A 19435-nucleotide genomic window follows, 5' to 3' on the forward strand; every position below is an offset into this window, starting at 1 on the left:
CCACAATTTTTGATTTACTGGCACCCCCCCATTTCCCTGAATATGCCGGCTAACAAAGCTTTTACTGTATTAAAATTCTTTGAGGGAGTCAACAAGCATGCGGATAGGAGTGATCCAGTAGATTCAGTATACTTGGATTTTCAGAAAGCCTTTGACAGGGTCCTTCACCAAAAGCTTTTAAGCAAAGTAAGCAAACATGGACTAAGAGGGAAGGTCCTCTCATGAATCAGTAACTGCTTGAAAGTTTGGAAACAGTCAGTTTGCACAATGGAGAGAGATGAACAGATTCTTCTTTGAGTGCTTGCTCATGTCAATTCCATTCTAGATGTGTGCATGACCTTGTGCACAATTGTCAGAATTTTTGCCTTAGCAGTATCCGTTGGGCCAGCTTTGGGGCCATCTGGAGTGCTGTGCTCATGCACTGGTATATGAGGCACTGCTGGCACTAAAACCGCTTAGTTCCTTCTTGCCGTGTAGGTTGGAGCTCCTTCCCCTTGCCTCCCAAGTGGATAGTGTTTTTTCTAGTACCCGTTGTCTCTTCTCTTTGTATATAGCTGTTAGTTAGTAATTAGGTGTTAAGTTGTAAGAGTTAGTAAGTTAGAGTCCTTGCAGGCACTTTACCCCGGGGCGGGGCGTGTCCCAGTCTCCAGGTTTCAAGCCCTGTTCAGACTGCAATAGGCCTGTGCCTCTTAGCGACCCCTATGGCAGCTTCCTAAAGTGCTTGGGAGAGTCGCACACAAAGGACAAGTGTTAAATTTGCAAAAACTTTCGTCCCAGGACTCAAAAGGAGTGGGACATTTATCTGAGGGCCCTCCTCATGGAGTCCATGCTTTGTCCAGCCTTGGAGCCTTCCTCCTCTAACTCCACGCCAAGCACCTTGGCGTCGGTGAGGAGCATACCACTGGCACCGGGCTCCGCCCGGCACCGCTCCCCTTTGCTGGTGCCCAAGAAGCGCCTGAGAAAGGGAGGCTCCCTGGCACCAAGCAAGAAAGGACAATGGGCGCTGGGCAAAGGACCAGTTCAGGCTGCCTGCTCATTCCAGAGCCTCAAGGGAGTGCCTCTCCATCTGGATCCCCCAGCCCCTCTTTCCCTTCCCCCCTAGGGGACTCTAGGGAGCATTAGGGGACCCAGGTACTTGGTAGTGCCTTTGACGTCTGAGGCCCTCCTGGTGGCTAGGGACCAGAGAGCCTTTCCAGTGCCGCCTGCGCCATGTATGGTGTTGGATGTACCTAAGGTTCCCCACGCTAAGGGCAAATCAGTCATGGGACCACCTCAGAGGGCAATCAAATGCTGTCAGTCCCCAGAGCAGAGGCAGCGCTCCCCAACTCCATGACCGAGGTCTCTGGGCAGACAGTCCAGGTTGCCGGCACCGCGGTCCTGGTCTCCACCAGCACAGTGCAGATCACCTGCAGTGAGGCACCGATCATCCTCCCACCAGCTGACGTCCCAGCGCAGATCTCCATCCGTGCATCATTCTCCACTGGTGTGGTACCACTCACCTTTGCAGCACCAATATCTATGTCCCTGGCACCAGTCCTCAGAGAGGTGCCAATCACCTTATTCGAGGCACTGCTTTGCCGATCCTAGTATCAGCTGCCAGACCAAGGCATCTACAGTTCCGCCTTGGTCACCGGAAGGGGACTCGTCTGGGTCGGAATGGGACTTTAGCTCCTTGCCACGGCAGCAGCGACCCGTGTGGGCACAGGAGACCGTCTTGGCTCCTACAGTGCCAGCATGGCAGCAGAGGTCAGTGGCCAGTCCAATGGCCTTATTGAAACATGTGGGGCATGCCAGCGATGCTGATGCCTTTCTCACACCAGTTCGCCCTTGTGGCTTCGGAGAAGCAACTCCCTCCACCGACGGTACCAAGTTGGGTGCGCAGCGTGGACTCTGATGCTGGGGTAGAGGAGTCCAAGGGAGCCCTCCCCTACGGGGGACAGTGCCCCAGGCCCTTCCACAGTGGTGCAATCATCATCCTCATCACCAGATGAGGCAGTAGCAGGGCCTTCACATGCTAGTTTTCCCGATGCCTAGAGAGCACCACGCCCTGTTTAGAAGGGTGGCTTTGAATTTTGGCTCAGAATTGGAGGAACTGGCAGAACAATCAGACAACTTTTTTGATGTTCTAATGGTGGCAGCCCCATCTTGGGTTGCACTGCTGGTACGTGAAGGGGTTCTAAAGATCGCTAAGGCCCTGTGGCTAATCCCATCTTCTATCCCACCCACCTCCAAGGGGGTAGAAAAGAAATATTTCATCCTCACTAAAGGGTTCGAGTATTTGTATACCCACCCACGCATCCTCAGGGTTGTTTGTTGTATCTGCGGCCAACGAAAAGGACAGGCAAGGGCAAGTGAGTTCCAGCCCCCAAAACAAAGACGCCAGGAGGGGACCTTTTTTGGGGAGAAAAGCTTATTCAACAGCCAGCCTTCAGTTTAGAGTGTTGAACCACCAAGCTTTGTTGGGGACATATGGTTTTAACTTGTGGGACTCCCTCAAGAAGTTCAGAGACTCCCCCGCCTCAGGACTTGGGCCAGGAATTTGCTACCCTCCTGGAAGAGGGTACTGCAGTGGCAAGGCGCCCTCTCTAGAGGGCCTGGGACACAGCCAATTTGACGGCCAGGGTCGTCGCCTCGGACATAGTGATGAGGCACAGTTCCTGGCTTCAGTCCTCAAGTTGTCCCAGGAAATGCAGTCCTCCATCCATAACCTTCCCATTGAAGGAAACGGGCTCTTTTCAGGGAAAACGGATGCGAAGCTGCATGGACACAACAATTCTTGAGCCACCCTCTGCTCGCTTGGTCTGCACATGCGGCAGACGGCAAGAAAGCAGTTCCGGCTATCCCCTGCCTCCCCGGTAGGGTTTCTGGAGACAGAAGGTAAAGTCATCATGGCCCCTCCAGCTCCCGTCTGCCCACTCAGCCTGGCCTTGCGAAACACCAGGGAGGCCAGAAGCACTCCTTTTGAGGATGCGCTCGAGGAATTGCAGGGTGTAGCCCAGATATATTATACTGAACACCCAATGATCTGAGGTTACTTGTGACCATGCCAACTAGAAGGGATGTAGGCGATTGAGGAAAGAGTAGGAAAGTAGATTCTGAAAACTGACTGGCACCCTATGAGGAAAGGTTATAAAACAAACAAAAAACTGGGCATGTTGAGTCTTAAGAAAAGAAAACTGATGGGGTGGGGGGTACTGATAATCTTCTTATGTGTTATGGGCTGTTATAAAGAGGATTGTGAACAGTTGCTCTCCATGTCCACTGAAGATGATAAAACAAGAAATAATGGGCTTAATCTGCAGCAAGAGAGAATTAGGTGTTATGAAAAGCTTTCTAACGGTAAGAATAGTGAAGTACTGGTCTAGTCTTACAAGTAAAGTTGTAGAATTCCTGTCATTGAAGGTTTTTAAGAACAGGTTTGACAAATACCTGTCAGGGATCGTCTAGATGTACTTAGTCCTGCCTCAGTGTAGGTGGATGGACTAGATACTTCTCAAGGTCCCTTCCAATCTTGCATTTTTATGATTCTATGATGATCTGATACATATGAAAGCTCTTTACAACAATATTCAAGACAGAATCTGATGTAATTTCTTTTGTCAGCAGAAGTATTGACACTGAAGTAAATTTTTTTGGTGAACTATACAATGCTTATTATATACAAATGAATATCCTTGCTTTTTATAGAGTCATTTGCCCTGGCTCCATAGTTCCAATCCAGGACTAGAAAAAGTAAGCGCTATTGTATGGGAGGGTAATGATTGCAAGAAAGCTGATATGTCAGTACTTGAAATCAGCGGCATGATAATGAACAGAGTGAGTATTCTTTTCTTTTTACTCCATGCAAACTATAATTAGCACAGAATTTATCATGTTTTGGACAGATTTTCTCTCTGATAATCTCCAGGAAATATCTTTAGAAGTCTTGCTCTATGAGATCTCATTCTGATTTCATTTTGTCACCATCGGTGGTTACTAGAGTTATTGAATCTCAGATCTTAAAACCATGCATTTTAGATTCAAATTACCATATATCCATGCCGTGAGCTTAATTGTTAGTCTTTATTTGGTTTGTTTTCAGGCACTTTAAACATTCTGTGAATGTTGGTCCCCCAGCTCTTAGGAACAACTAATTTCATTTCTGGGTTTTATGTGAATATCAAAAATTAGAAATATATTAGAGATACAGCTATAGATATAAATATCTGAAAACTAGAGTTAAGGTTGGAAAAATATTGCTTACTTTATGAAATAAATCTTTAAGAAAATGGATGCTATGTCTGATTGCACCGAAATGTTCCCAAATAAAATTCTCCTCTTAAAGAAGACCAATATGACCCCATGTGTCAGGGGTAGTCAGTTATTTTTTGTCAAGGTCCAAATTTCTTGGTCAACATCCAGACTCCAGAATAGTTATTAAAAAAACTATAATGATAATAAGTAAATAAAAAGATTTTGGGTCCGTTCAAAAGCATCTGATGGTCTGGATTTGGCCTGTGGTCTACCTATTGACTACCCCTTCATATGCTGTACCAATACGGACACCAGCAGAGATAGAACAGACTTCAATTACAAATCCAGACATACACAACTTTAGCTAAAGAGACCCTTAGTTTGTTTTAGCAGTATTGAGAACGTTTTTCTCCGTGGGCAAACCATTAGAAGGCAATACAGTTACACGCTTAGGTGAACCACATGTGCCTTATCCATATAGACAATATAGCCCTCTATTATTTATTTATATTGTGATAACACCAACACACCCAGGTAGGATTCGGGTTTCATGGTGCTAGGTGGGGTACAAACATTTAGGAAGACATTGTGCCTGCAGAGAACTTACAATCTAAAAAGACAAAGATGCAGGGAAGGACAAGATACAACATGTAAACAAAGCAATTAGGTTGATTGGCGCATATGTTACTTCACTGTTGTCTTTATTTTTAATAAAATTACTCAGCTGCCCCTGAGTCTATCATCTGTTTTAGTTACTTATAAAAACTAATAATTTATAGGTTAAATTTATTTACTTACTTAATTTTCAGTGTGCATTACCTATTTTCATAGCTACCTATCCATCCTCAACCTCAGTTTCATTGTCATTTTGTGTATTTAAGGTGCATGCTGTTTCTATAACAGTATATTTTGAAGGTGTTTAATAAATATTTTACATCTTGTATGGCTTTTTTTGGAACTATCATTGCTAAGCTGAAGTAATAACTAAGTTGTGACACTAATAGGCGTGAGCTTAATTCTTATAATTAATGGATAACTTTATTTCTCCCATTTTTAGGTGAACAGCCACATGCCAGGAATAGGATACCAGATTTTTGGAAATGTAATCTCTTTAATCCTGGGTTTAACTCCATTTATATTTAGACTTTCCCAAGCTAAGGATTTGGAACAGCTAGCTACACATTCTGCTACTGAACTTTATATTATTGCATTTGGGTCAAATGGAGACCTACTGATTCTTTCTATGGTTATAATAAGTTTTGTAGTACGTGTGTCCCTTGTATGGATTTTCTTTTTTCTGCTATGTGTAGCAGAGAGAACATACAAACAGGTAAGTATACTATCAAACCTCTCTTTATTACACTCCTTTATGGAAGAAAAAGAAAACTAAGTATTATGCTTGATGAGTTTTGTTGGGCATAAACAATTTATACTGTTTCTTCTAAGGTCCACAGATCCATTATAGTGGACACTTCAGACTACTTCTCTTGGGGGCAGAACCAGACCTGTCAGTCACTAGCAGAAGGGGAACACCTTGCCCTTTGAAGTTCCCTCTAGTTTTATCAGCCTCCTTTACAACCAGTGGCTCATTAAGATACCCCTGCTACAGAGTTTTTTCTGAGTAAAACTTTCATCTTTTTATTTCAAATTTCTGATTAACACTTTAGCTCAATAATTCTCCAACTAATTCTCAGCAATGTCCCAGAGCTGAATTTCCCTCAGTCCCCCTGTACCCTGTACAGGAAAGGAGTCAGCCAGGTTTAGAATAGCCATCTCCAGAGGCAAGCAGCTTATTTGCACAACAGGAGTGATGCCAGAGGGGCCGTGCTCCAGATGGAAAATAGTGTCTAAATCGTTGACTGAGGAGCTCAGGTGTCTTCTTCTCTTCTGCCTCCCCTCAGGCAGTGTATGGAGGGCATTGGCTATAGCATGTACATTGCCAACACTGGATAGTCAGGCCCGGCTTCATCTCCCTGCTGCCGTCTCAATAACAGGCCTCCCAGGAGATCCCTACTGACATCCCAGGCTGGGGCCATCCAGGGAATGTAGAACCATCTGTTTTTTATAGATTCCGTACACTAGATAGGATTAGAGCCTCTGGGGAGTCCATTCTTGAATCCCCTGGTACCTTACCTGAGAGATCCAGAAGGGATCTGTACTGGGGAGACAAGGCAATGAGCCCTGCCTGCTTGAGGGCAGAGAGATTGCAACCACTTGGAAATCTTTTTGGAAGAGTGTCTTAGCTTAATTGTGTTCCTCTCTCTGAAGTGAGATCATAGGGACAAATTCCCAAAGGGGATGTAAATAATTGAAATCCGCTCTGGTTCCCTGTTCATCTTCATAGAGCATGGGTTGGCACATAAAGATAGAAAAGACCATACCAAAGACTTGGGGGCGGGTGGGGGGGGATTTTTCCGGAAGGAAGGAAGGCCAGTTGTCCACATCAGAGTTAAGGGATTAAATAATATAATTATATATTTTAAAAAGACAGATAATCTTTTAGGCAGAAAACTGAGTTCTGTGAAACTATAATTAGGAGGTCTGTGGCTGCTGTACATAAGCTATAACTACTTATCCTTCCCCGTCTTCCCTAGGAAAATACTGGGATGGAGATTTCCTACCACACGTAAGAAACTAGCTATAGGTCACTTACTCCTTACCAGGCTGTTTTGCTCAGCTCTCACTCTGGGTTGCCTTGCTTAAATGTGCAGATTCTTCTTCGAGTATCTGCGCATGTGGATCCTAGTACATATGTGCCCTATACACAGGAATGGAAATCTTTTAACTAGCAGTGTCTATTAGAGCTGCAAATGAACTCTGCATGCCGTTCTGCTCTCTGCCTCCAATAGCATAAAGGGTGGAGCTGACCCTGAACCACTACTCAGTTTTTTTCATACAGCTTGTGACAGTGAGATAGACTAACTTCAGTGTCTTTTTAGTTACTGTAGTGTCTGTGTGGCTACATAGCTAGTGTAGTTACTATACTTAGTTTTTCTTTATTTTTCATATATATATATTGTTAGCCCATTGACAAAAATAAATATATGTCTGTGTATATATATCTTTGTGTTTGTGTTTATGCGAGAGAGATGGAGTTGGGTTGTTTTTATTTAGCTGTCCCAATGCCAGGTCTATCAGCCCTATGGCTGACTCAGAATTTCCAGGTTTTGAAACCTGTCTGTTGTGCATCATTCCAATAAGTGAAGGATACAATAAATACCTTTCTTCCCCACTGGGAAAAGGCCATAAGCCCAGAAAGTATGTGATTTTATAAGTCTTTTTCAGAATGCATCCCAAAAGCCAGAGAGCCGTGTTTAAAATTCTTCCTGATGGAAAAATCAATGAGAGGTGCATTATACTCTGTAGTCCTCTCAAAGGAAGAATCCCCTGCTTCTTTGGAATCTCACTCAGCATGTGTTCTGGGTTTTATTTGTTTTGTGTGTGTATGGTCGAAACTATTTGGTAAATGTGACATGAATTAGTGAATGCTTTTGGTTGACCCAAAACTGCATTTTTCTGCAAATAAAGTTTTGCCCAGCTCTACTTGTAATGGATCTGTGTAAAATGCAAATTTTCAGGCAAGCACAGTTAAATTTTCCTATTTTGTAACATTAATGGATTCATATAATTTATTGATGTATTCTTTTTAGTATAGCACTACCTCTATTTGTGCTCTTTAAAGTAGCATGTTTAATATATGAAAGTAAATTGATAAGCCATGTTGAGCTCAGCTTTGTTTCACGGCATTTTTTTTAATGAATTTATAATCACTTTAACTGTAAAATTTTGTTCCTCTCTCTTAGAGGCTTCTTTTTGCCAAACTCTTTGGTCATTTAACATCTGCTAGAAGGGCAAGAAAATCAGAGATTCCTCACTTCCGGCTGAAGAAAGTGGAAAATATAAAAATGTGGCTCTCTCTCCGGTCCTATTTGAAGGTAGAATGACCATATTTTTTCCTAACACTCTTACACAGTTAATATAAATCCATGTCCCATTGTTGGAAAGCTGCTGATATTGTTGCACTGAGGTCTGCCCTCCTGTGAATTGCTAATTTCTTTTCAATATCCTCACTTCTCTCCTAGACCAAGACATTTGGGCTATACCTGTTGCAATAAACAAAGCTAGCTCAGACTTTTCCAACAGGCTCCTGGTCCTGACCAAGCCCTTTGTACCCTTCTTTCACTCCAGTGGTGTTGGTTTAGTCTCCTTCCTTATCATGAACTCCCTTATGACAGAAAAATTCCCCCAGGAATATGATTTATTGCCACTGCGCAACAGAGAATTTTGTGGAAATTAACGTTGTGCATGCAGAATTTCCTTTCCCCCACAGAAATGGGTTGCAGTGCTGCTAGCTACCACTAAGGGCCACTGGACTCAGCAGAGCCCCAGCTTGCACATAGAAGACACTGCTGGGAGGAGAGAGAGGGAACTAGAAGGTTCCTGGCAGCTGCTGTTCCCAGCATGCCCTGAGGGAAGGGAGAGGGTGGCACGCAGGAAACTGTGCAAGCCTGGGACCAAGCATTAAGCTGTTTCTCCCTGTGGATCCCTGGGCTCTGGGGGGGAGTGGGATGGTTGTATGGGCAAAGGGGGGCTCTGCAGCTGCGCTCTGGGGGAGGACCAGGTGCAGGTATCTGGGCTGAGGGGTGGGGGAGAGCCTGCGGTTGGGCTTTGGGGAAGAGGGTGTGTGGGTGTATTGGCTGGGGGGGGGGCCTGCTGGAGGGCTCTGGGTGGGGGAGGGGTTGTGGGTGTCTGGCCCCCTGCTGGACTCTGGGAGAAGGGAGGGACGGGTCAGAGAAACAGGAACTGGGTTGTGATGGGGGGTTTCTTTAACTCTCTACTCCTGGGGGAATTTTTGTGTGTCTGTTTTGTTAGACATACTTGCTGACAGGTATTTTGAAATAAATTACCAAAATAATTGAAACTGGCATGATTATATAGTGTTATTTTGACAAATAAAATATGCAGAGTTTTGCAGAATTTTAAAATATCAAGTGCAGAATTTTCAATGTTTTGATGCAGAATGCCCTCAAGAGTAAAATCAGATGGAACAATCAGAAGATAAGGAGGAGCTCCATCTACAAGGAGACTCTCTCAAGAGTCATAAAAAGACAGCATTGCTATGATTACTCCCAGTTTGCAAACCCTTCTTCTTCCACGGAATGGCTTGTTAGGGTTTCTGCTTCCCATCATACCAATGAAGGCTTTTCCAGAAACTTCTCCATAAGGGCAGATCAATCCTCTTCTTCACTCCTTAGGACTCCACAAAGTGAATCATCCTTCCTTATCATCAGTTCTTCAGGATAAAGCCCAAAACTTCACCCCCTGTCCCCCACCCAAGTCCAAGGTCCAGTCCACCTCCAAAAAAAAAAATTCAAGGTATCATCCCAGGTTCTTAAGTAACTGAGCTGCTTAGCAAATAATTTTCAGTTTTCTTTCCAAATGGAAGTTCTGGACTCAGGAGTGTTCTCTAACAACTTATTCACAGCATGTTTATAAAGATGTTGGTTCTGCTAACAGTTCAGCTAAGGTTTCTACAGACTCATTTAAACCTGCTCTTAGATGACATATTTACCAGAATACTATCTTCAAGGATCTTGCAGGAAGTGACCCCAGAGGACCCCTTCTATACGCCAAGTACATAGGTTCATCGTAAACTTGAAAGAGCATTCCCTGATCCTCTTTCAAGAATAATCCACCTAATAGTTGAGGTGAACATAGAATTAGTTTTCCTATCTAGTCTATCTAATCTTACAGTATAAGAACCCACAATAGATATCCAGTACTACTGCATCTGAGTGTTTTGCAATCTTTAATGTATTTATGTCTAGAAAACATCTCAGATAGGGAAGTACTATTATTGCCATTTATAGGTGGAAAGCTGAGACATGGAGACTGTGACTTGACCAGAGTCACACAGAAGTCTGTGGCACAGCATGGAATCAAATCCAATACTTCAGCATCCCAGGCTAGTGCCCTGATCACTGGAACTTCTTTTCTCTGTAGAAAACAGAGATCATCTTCTTCTTTCATATGACTGGGGGAGAGCAGCAGCTACAATTTCACCTGAAGTTGATTGAGCCAGGTGGTTACATCAGAAATAGCAGAATTTATTGCTGTGATGCCTCCTTCATATTTATAAGATTTGATAAGATGCAGGTAGTGATTTCTAGGGAATCTGGTGTCTTCCACCCATCTTTATCTGCAGCTTCAGTTTCCAGCACAGAGATTCTCCAGGGGTTAGCTGAGCCCTAGAGCCCTATGGAAAAGACAACTGCCTCCAGCCTTTGCAGGAAGTGAGGTGTAGTGTGACTATCGGGGAAAGAGATTAGTCCCAGAAAGAAAATGTCAAGTAATAAATTTTCTATTTGGACTTTTTAATGAAATAAGCTTCCTTTTCTAAGATTAAATATAAAAAAGCTACAATGTCTAGACTTCTCAATTTAGTTATATCTTTGAATGCTAACTTTATCCAGAGTATACCATTGTTAAAAATGCATTTTTTTTTTCTGGGAGGCAAGGAGGTCTTCCGCTTTCCTTTGTGATCTGAAATGGTCTGTTCCCCTTTGCTTCCACCAAGCTTCCATTTCAGAAAGGTCAGGACATGACTTCATTTTGAACCCTTTCAATACCACTTTCTTAAAGGGAACTGTCAACTTTAAAATGTTGTAAACAAGTTTGTTTACTCATATTACTAATATTATTAATATTGTATGATAGTTTTGAAATACAGCTCACTTGTTACTACTTATGCTCTTTATTTCTCACCTCTCCGACAATGGAAAACAGTTTCACTTTATGTAGTCGCTTACTTAGTACTGCAGTATTTGTTTTTCAACGCTGCAATTAAAAAAAAAAGAGAACCATACCTACTAGGACCATCTGTCCATTGCTTCAGGCTCTCCTTTCATTATATGTAACAATCAGTGGTTTGGTAAATTGGTGGAAATTCATTACCATCTTGTATAATTATACTTTGTTCTCACCATGTAACTATTATAGTATAATTCACAAATTCTCCTCACCTCATCCTGTTCCCTCTCCACATATCCTTCAAAATAGGAGAGTCTTGCAACATGTCTGGAAGGTTAACCAGTTTGGACTCCGGAAGACCAAAGAAGGAAGCATTATTCCGTAGTTGAGTGACTGTCACAGAGAGTGCCCTTCTGGCAGCTCCTTCTCATCTCTGTCAAGGGAGCTCCATTTCAAGCAAATCTACTGATCACAACTGTTACAATATGGAATAATGAAAGAGGCAATCTCTAAAAAACATCAGACCAAAACCATATAGGAATGCTTTAAAGGTCAAAATAAAAACTTTGAATTCTACCTATAAGCCCAGAGCCACTGGTGTATCAGACAAGATGTTATCAGACACTCTGCACAAACTTTAGCTTCAAATGGTCACAAGGTATTTTCCTAAGCAGAGCGCATTATGATCATCCAAAGAAATTTTTTAAATAAAAGAAAAAAGCACAGAACTATTTTTAGTAGAACTTTAGACTGTTTATATAACTGTGTTCAACCTATCAAGAGCCAAAATTTTGTTTCACTGTATATGCAGTTCGTTTGGTCACTGTAACATATTAAATCGACTAATAAACTGTAGACTACATTGTAGTCCAAAAAAAAAATTTGTCAGTTCTCCCATGCATTTTTTGTGGATGAATGTATTGCTTTATGAAAACGCTGCCAAAAGCCATCCAGAATGCAGATGTGTTCTATTGTAAAGATTTCCTGGATAGTTTTGCCAAAGCACTTCATTTTTGATTTGTACAATTCTGCTGTTCCAGAGCCTGTTTGGAGCCAACTGTGCCAGCTTGTGCAAACTGTGGGTTATATAATGTGGGGAGTTATGAAGCAAAGAGAGACACTGCCTTGACGCAGCTTGTATGTTCTGTTGTGATTCAAGACAATGAGATTTTTGAATGACATTTGCATGTGGTATTTTCATTTCCCCTTTTTTGTTTTTTCCACAGTTGTCACACATGCACTAATATACCCTGCTTTGTGCTAGGACAAGCTGTTCTCAATACTTTGATCATTATCCAGAAAAAAAATGGAGTCACTAGATTCAGGAGAAATTATATGTTGTTTGCTCGGGTTCTAAGCGTGTCCCAAATAAGTAAATATGCCTCATAATCAAAAACTCCTACATTTCTCATCTTCATGCAACAGAGAAGTAAAATTTTCACAGGGGAAAAGAAAGATGGGAAGTAAAAATGAATGTATGTTCATAACGTACATATTTTTCAATCCAGCAGAGGGCACTCAATTCGTAAAAGGAGGGAAAAAAACCAGTTTTACAGGATCATCTTGCTGTACATATAAGTAGGAGTGAGATTATTGAAAATAATAAAAACACGCCTTTCCTGTCATATTATCCTGTCCCAGACCTTTCTTTTTTTCCATCCCTTCCTCATGAGAATTTTCACATGTAGAAACATAGTATGGCTATGTGGGATAATCTTTTGGTATCCCAGTGCAGTATCCTTATACTGAAAGAGATTGTTGCACTGATACGTGTAGATGGTATGTTGGTAGCAGTGGTCTGTATCTCAACTCTGCTGTCAACCCAAGTTTAGTTCTTTGATATGGCCTGAGGCAGAATATCTTTTCCATTTATAGGAAAACCAGTGTACTAGTGGTTTCATAGTCTATTATAGTTTCCCTGAGCCACCCGCTTCCCCTTTTTTCTTCATTGGTGATGCATTGTCTCAGGAAATATTAATGTGCAGTTACACTATAAAATTAAAATGCAACATTTTGTATTTAAAGTTCTAGATTACGCCACTGTGAGGCATAATCAGCCTATGCTGGGGGTGTAAACCTGACTAGATTTACAAAGTTTCTTCATCAATTACTACAGAGACTTTCACTCAATATGTTTCCCTTATTTTCAGCGGCGAGGTCCTCAGCGGTCAGTCGATGTAATAGTTTCATCTGCCTTCTTATTGACTATTTCAGTTGTATTTACCTGCTGTGCTCAGGTGAGGATACCTCATTTATGCAAAGGCAGCCAAGATTTTAGACTGCTTCTTTAAAAATGTTTCACTTTATAAGTAAGCCTTCCAGGCTGGAAGATATACAATGATAATAACTATCATGGTTCGTGCCTTTTCAGAAGATTAATTTCTACTGTATATTACTTAATGTATTTATTTTAGAAGTTTAACTTTTTAACCACCAGTGTATGGCTAAATGTATTCTACTAAGAGTATAGATTAAAAGTAAATATCTCTGTCATAATTTTTTTCATCCAGTTTTTTCCTGTCCCCCATGAATTTTGGATCTTAGTGATTTCAGAACACAACCTGTCAAAAACCTGATTTTTGCAGGCATTTTGTGTAATAAGATTAATCTGGGGGGATTAATTGGGGATTTTAAAAGTATAATATAGTAGTATTCAGTGAGATATTTTAATAGCATCTGAATTATTTGCATTCCCGGTGGTTGTATACTGTCTCCTATTCTTTTCATTTTGTTGCTATAAATTGCCATCCTGATTTCTGTGAGACAGGAAATGCAGTGGTATTGTAGCCATATTTGTCCCAGTATATTAGAGAGACAAGATATGTGGTAATATCTTTTATTGGTCCAGCTTGTGTTGGTGAGAGAGCTTACACAGAACTCTTCAGGAAAGATTGCATTGTTTAGTGTGCTAGTATTAGCCTGCCCTCTAGTGGAATTAGCAAACCTATGTTTATATAGCCTGATATTTACTGAAAATACTTGCTTGGATGTCTGCAGATAACCACCAGGAGCCCTGTCATTTGAATCGACTAGTAATCATTTTTCCATTTCCTTTTTAGCCAAAAATAATTTCACTGCCTTTTCCTGGTATATAATGTACATAAGGCTATAATTTTGGAATGGAAACTTATAGTAAATTTCATGGCAGAGGTGCAAAGGTCATTCGAGGGAGCCCTGCTCCACTAGCCCGACCCTCCACTTTGCCCACTCCTTATCTTGCTCTCCCTGCTGGACATATTTGTCCCTCTTCCTGGATTCAGATGGTCCACAGCACCTAGAGAGAGGTACTGCCATGGTTTCGGCAACTGGCAGTTGAGAGCCCAGTTATCAGCACATGGAACAACATATAATGGGACCTAGCTGCTGGACAGATGGATTAGGCCACAGCACTTTTCCTTGCAGTCTAGTTTTAAAAATGAGGTGGAGGAGAGTGGCTCTTGGCTTTCCACTCCCCTTGTCTCTGGCACCTGTGGAGCTGGGTTCAGCCCCATGGGATAGGCTTATCCCAGTTTTTATTTAGATGTATGATTATTGTGAACACCATGGCCTCCATACCAAAATCGTAGTGTTAATCATACATATTTTAATATGAACATAATTTTAAGTTTAACAACTTAATATGGATTCAATTTTGTTTTTAATCCAAGTGATAAGTATGTTGCAGTTTTAAAGCAAATGCGATATTTCAGGAGTTCAAACCTCTTCATTTTGTATTAAAATTTTTTTTGCTTTACTTACATGCTAAAGAGGCCAAAGCTTTCTAAATTACTCTTAGAAAGTAAGAGTAATTTAGAATTTACTCTGCTCAGCCCTTATATGAAAACCTATCTTGGTTAATAGAATGTTGGTTTTGAAATATACATTAATTTAAAAAGTCCATTACAAAGTAAAAACCAGATCCATACTTTTTACAAGAAAAAAAAATTAGGAACTAAAGTTTTTATCTTACTGTAGCATTAACCTTTATTTTGAAGTTCAATAACTCTTAATTTTGCTTTTTCTCTTTGCTTTCAGTTGCTTCATGTACATGAGATCTTCCTTGATTGTCACTACAATTGGGAACTAGTGATTTGGTGCATTTCATTAACTCTCTTTCTCCTAAGATTTGTTACACTTGGATCTGAAACAAATAAAAAATACAGCAATACCTCAATATTACTTACTGAGCAGGTGAGAATGTACATAGACCTGCATATTTCTCTCTCCGCATGTCTTTAGTCTGGGAGTCCATGAAACATGGACTTTAAACAGCCCCGAATTCAGTGAAATCATGGTATTAAAGACATATACAACATGTAGCTCAGTTCCCATATTTTTCCCTACTGCCAAATCTAGAGTAATGCTCAGTAAAAAGTGCTTTAAGGTTCACATAGCTGCTTCACAAATCTTACAGTAGTCTTTTGCAGGTGAGCTGCAGAAGCTGCTGGAAAAGTTCCTGTTGCCCTAGTAGAAAGGGCTTCCTATAAGAGAAAGCGTTTTTTAAAATTTAGAGACCAAGTGGATAAGGTAATTCATATTATTGGACCAACTTCTGTTGGTGAGAGAAGCAAGTTTTTGATCTTACGCACTGCTCTTCGGGTCTGGGAAATGTACTCAGTGTCATAGCTAAATACAAGGTGAAACAGATTGTTTAGCATATTTAGTCAACACATATTTCAAGGGACCATTCAAGGTGAAGTCATAGGTCGGGAAAGTGGGGAAAAAATGCTGGGGATGGGATTTAAGTGGGTTATAGATTGGATTTATGAGTGAGAGGTCAGTTATGGAGTGATTGCTATGTGGAAAGTGTTCACCCATAGGTGATAGGATGTTCTTGTCTTCTGTCATTTTTCTCTGAGAGTTCATTTGAGAGCTTAGTGATTGTTTGGTTTCACCCACACAGTTTTTATTGGGGCATTTAGTGCATTAGACTAAGTCCCCCACATATTGTGATAGGCATGTGTAGGACTAATGGATCTTGCAAGGTGTGTTGTGAGAGGTGTTGATCATCGTAGCAGTTGAAATATGTCTACAGGTTTTGCATCAGTTGTTCTGGCAGGGTCTGGTGCCGTTTTGAATTGGTTTGTCCTGATCTCTGGGGAGCTTCTGATGATGAGGTTGGGGGATTGTACGAAGGCCAGAAGAGAGCTGAAAGAAATCTTTCTTGAAGATGGGTCCCCATCAAATATGGGTTGTAATTGTTTGATTCCCTGTATGGGTTCCAGTGTGGTATGGTAGGAGACAATTAGAGGTGTGTGGTAGAAGGGGGTTTTATTTCTGTATTGAAGCAGGTTATCTCAGGATATCTGGATGGTCTGTTCCCTGATGTGATCTACTTCTCTGGTGGAATGTCCTTGTTTGGTGAAGGCGGTTTTATGTGCGTTAAAGTGTATATCCTGGACTTTTTTCTCAGAGTGTATTTTGTGGTATGTGAATGCCTGCCTAGGGATAGATAACAGATTTCTTGGTGTGTTTGGGATAGCTTGATGTATTTGGGGTGGTGAAGGTAGGGATGATGATCTGTAGGTTTCTTGTACGTAGTTATCTGTGGGTCCATTGTTGACTCATGAACCTGATCATGATATTCAGGAAGTTGTTGGTATTGTGGGAATGCTCTCTAGAGAGTGTTGAAGTTGTAGTGGAAATCTCTGAGGGAGTTTAGGTCATCTGTCCAGAGGATGAAAATATTGACGCATCTTGGGTGCATTTGTTCAGAAATTGTTCTTCAAGGTGGCCCAGCAAGAGGTAGGTATAATGGGGAGAGAAGTTTTCTTTTAACTGTTTTTCTCTTACTGTTGGTGCTCCAAAAGCTAATGGGACATTATGGCTGAAAGCAACAAGAATTCTGTTTTTAAAACGTATATGTTATATTTACATAAGGAGTCTAAACAAGTACAGCTTACATGCAACTTCTCTCAGGGAAGGCCCATCTTACAGATGGGCTCCCACTGGCCGTGGTTCGCCCCTTCAGAAAGCGGAGCGGGCCGATGAACATGCTGGCCGCCCTTCCTGCAGCCCCCATTGGCCTGGAGCGACGAACCACGGCCAGTGGGAGCCGCAATCGGCCGAACCTGTGGACGCGGCAGGTAGACAAACTGGCCCGGCCTGCCAGGGGCTTTCCCTGAACAAGCGGTGGACCAGAGTTGAGAACCACTGCCCTAGACCCACAAAATTGGTTTACAGCTCTGTAACTCCATGATGCATATTTCCAACCATCCTGCACACAGGAAATTATTTCTATTTCATAGTTGGGTACACAGCATTTCCAATACAGAGTTCTTCTGTTCGGCCTGTCAGCAGCCCTGGGGTGTTTATAAAATTTCTGGCAGCAATGGCGGCATTTCTCAGGGTATGTCTACATTACAAACCTACGTCAGCCTATATTAGGTTGATTTTCAGCCACCACAGTAATTACTGCAGTGGTGCATGTCCACACTACCCTCGGATCACTGGTGCAGATCCTCACCAGGAGCGCTTCCACTGTCCTCAGAGTGGCAGTGTGGGGAGCTGAGAGCCTGGTCTCTCAGCTCCAGTGGCAGCTTCCTGCCAGAACCCTGGCTGCTCCACAGGCTCCCGGCAGGCTGCCCTCCCTCTTCCACTCCCTGTTCCCCACCGGGAGCTGGGGGAAGTCACCTGAGCTTGTCCCTCCAATCCCTGCCCGGAGCCAGAGCCCTGCCAGGTGCTTCTCCCCTCCCCCGTTCCCTGCCAGGAGCTGGGTAAGACACCCTGGGGGATTCTTGCCACCAGGGAACAGGCTCCAGCTGCACTGGCTTCACACCCTCCCGCCTGCTCCCTACTGGGAGCTGGGCAGCCTTGTCAATTTTACAGCTGTGAAATTGACAGGGCTGCCTGGCTCCTGGTAAGGAGTGGGGTCCTAAGCCGTGTGGGCTCCAGACAGGAGCAGGGTTCAAAGCCACCTAGCTTTCCAGGTAGCGGGGGCTTGCTTGTCAATTTCACGGCTCCTGTAAAGGATGCAGTGTCTACACAAACAGTGCATCACCCTAACTACACCGACCTAAGCCATATGCCTTTCCTGGACTTATGTTGGTGTATTAAAGCACTAACATCTGTGGGAGGACAGGTGTAGTGTAGACACCAACATAATTAAGTCGATATAAGCTGCCTTATGTGACCTAACTGTGTAGTGTAGACCAGCCCTCAGAAAGCAGAACATTTCAAGTTTATCCTTGCATTGATGATTGGCTGATTCAAGATACCTCTCCTCAGCAAGTTTCATTTAACATTTGGTACATTCTCCATCTGTGCACCAGTTTGGGGCTTGCAGTAAACAAGGAAAATCTGACTCCATCACAACAAAATAAAATTCCAGGGGATCTTCTGAATTCCACTTCGGTATCAATCCAGATTTGAGACCACAATATGAATCATTACCCAGTTGCAGAACAACCCTTGCACAACAGTAAGATCATGACTAAGAGTTCTGAGGCACAATGCATCATGCATATTCATCACTCTTCATGCCAGACTTAACCTTCATTGTATGCAGGACTGGCTGAAATCAGTTTACTCTACAATATAACCTCATAGAGATATACTGGAAGGGGTTATTCAGTTTGTACGTACTTCGCTTCCGTGATGGAAAGATCTGATTGATGTATGCAAGGGTGTCCCTCTTGCACCTCTTCTCCCCTTCTTAACACTGATGATGGATGCTTCCAGTCTAGGTTGGGAAGCACATTTAAGTCATCAGACTCAAGGTCTGTGGTCAAAAGTTGAATCTCTTCTATATATAAATATTTTGGAGCTCAGAGCAGTTTGTCTGACATGTAGTGTTCTTGCCTCTAATCCAAGGCAAGTCAATTCCAGCCATGACAGACAATTCTGAAATGTTTTATTTAAACAGGCAGGAACGGGCCTCTTCTGTGTCAGGAAGTAATCCAGCTATGGGAGTGATGCATCAGGCATCTAGTATATGTCACTGCTATCCATCTAACAAAACTAATAAACACCCATGTGTTTCAGCTGGGCAGGCATTTTTGATCTGACCAGGCATGGTCCATAAAGAACTCAGCACATTTTCCAAAACTGAATGTAAGAGATCGTAGACTTATTAGCCACAGAAGTGAACAAAAATGCAACATCTTTTGCTTGAGATGAGGTCAGAGTTGGATCTCTATCAGGTGCCTTCCTAATATCATGATCTTGATTCCTAATGTCCACCTATCCCCCTTAATTTTGCATACTCTGAGAAGGCCCAAGGATGCCACAGCAATGATGATGTTAACTGCACCATTCTGGCCCAGGCAATGTTTGTTCCCAGACCTGCTGACACCGTCAGTTTGGATTGCAGTAACATTGCCTTTACTGTCAAATTAGATGTTTCAAGATTACAGGAAGACACTGCACCTTACAGCTTGGATGTTTATTGCTTAACCAGATGTAGAGAAGTCTTGCTCCAGGGATATACCAAATATTTTAATAGTAGAAAGGACCTGTGATGAGTTTCCCCTGG

The 19435-nt window shown here is 42.4% G+C and overlaps 1 protein-coding gene across 9 annotated transcripts in view; it reads left to right on the plus strand.

Moving 5' to 3' along the window:
* PHTF2 (putative homeodomain transcription factor 2) overlaps nt 1–19435 on the plus strand; it is a 156877-nt gene that overhangs the window by 119747 nt on the left and 17695 nt on the right. For 5 of the 9 annotated variants that reach the window (XM_038396671.1, XM_043497639.1, XM_043497632.1 and 2 more), the window contains 5 exons: nt 3688–3816; nt 5291–5563; nt 8037–8168; nt 13134–13220; nt 14998–15153. In XM_038396671.1, coding sequence (XP_038252599.1) covers nt 3688–3816; nt 5291–5563; nt 8037–8168; nt 13134–13220; nt 14998–15153 — 777 coding nt within the window. Of the gene's footprint in view, nt 1–3687; nt 3817–5290; nt 5564–8036; nt 8169–11292; nt 12610–13133; nt 13221–14997; nt 15154–19435 lie in introns of those variants that run through there. The other 4 variants (XM_043497647.1, XM_043497631.1, XM_038396688.2 and 1 more) reach the window with 3 other exon arrangements.

The sequence above is a fragment of the Dermochelys coriacea genome, chromosome 1 (genome assembly GCF_009764565.3).
Source record: "Dermochelys coriacea isolate rDerCor1 chromosome 1, rDerCor1.pri.v4, whole genome shotgun sequence".
Classification (NCBI taxonomy): Eukaryota; Metazoa; Chordata; order Testudines; family Dermochelyidae; genus Dermochelys; species Dermochelys coriacea.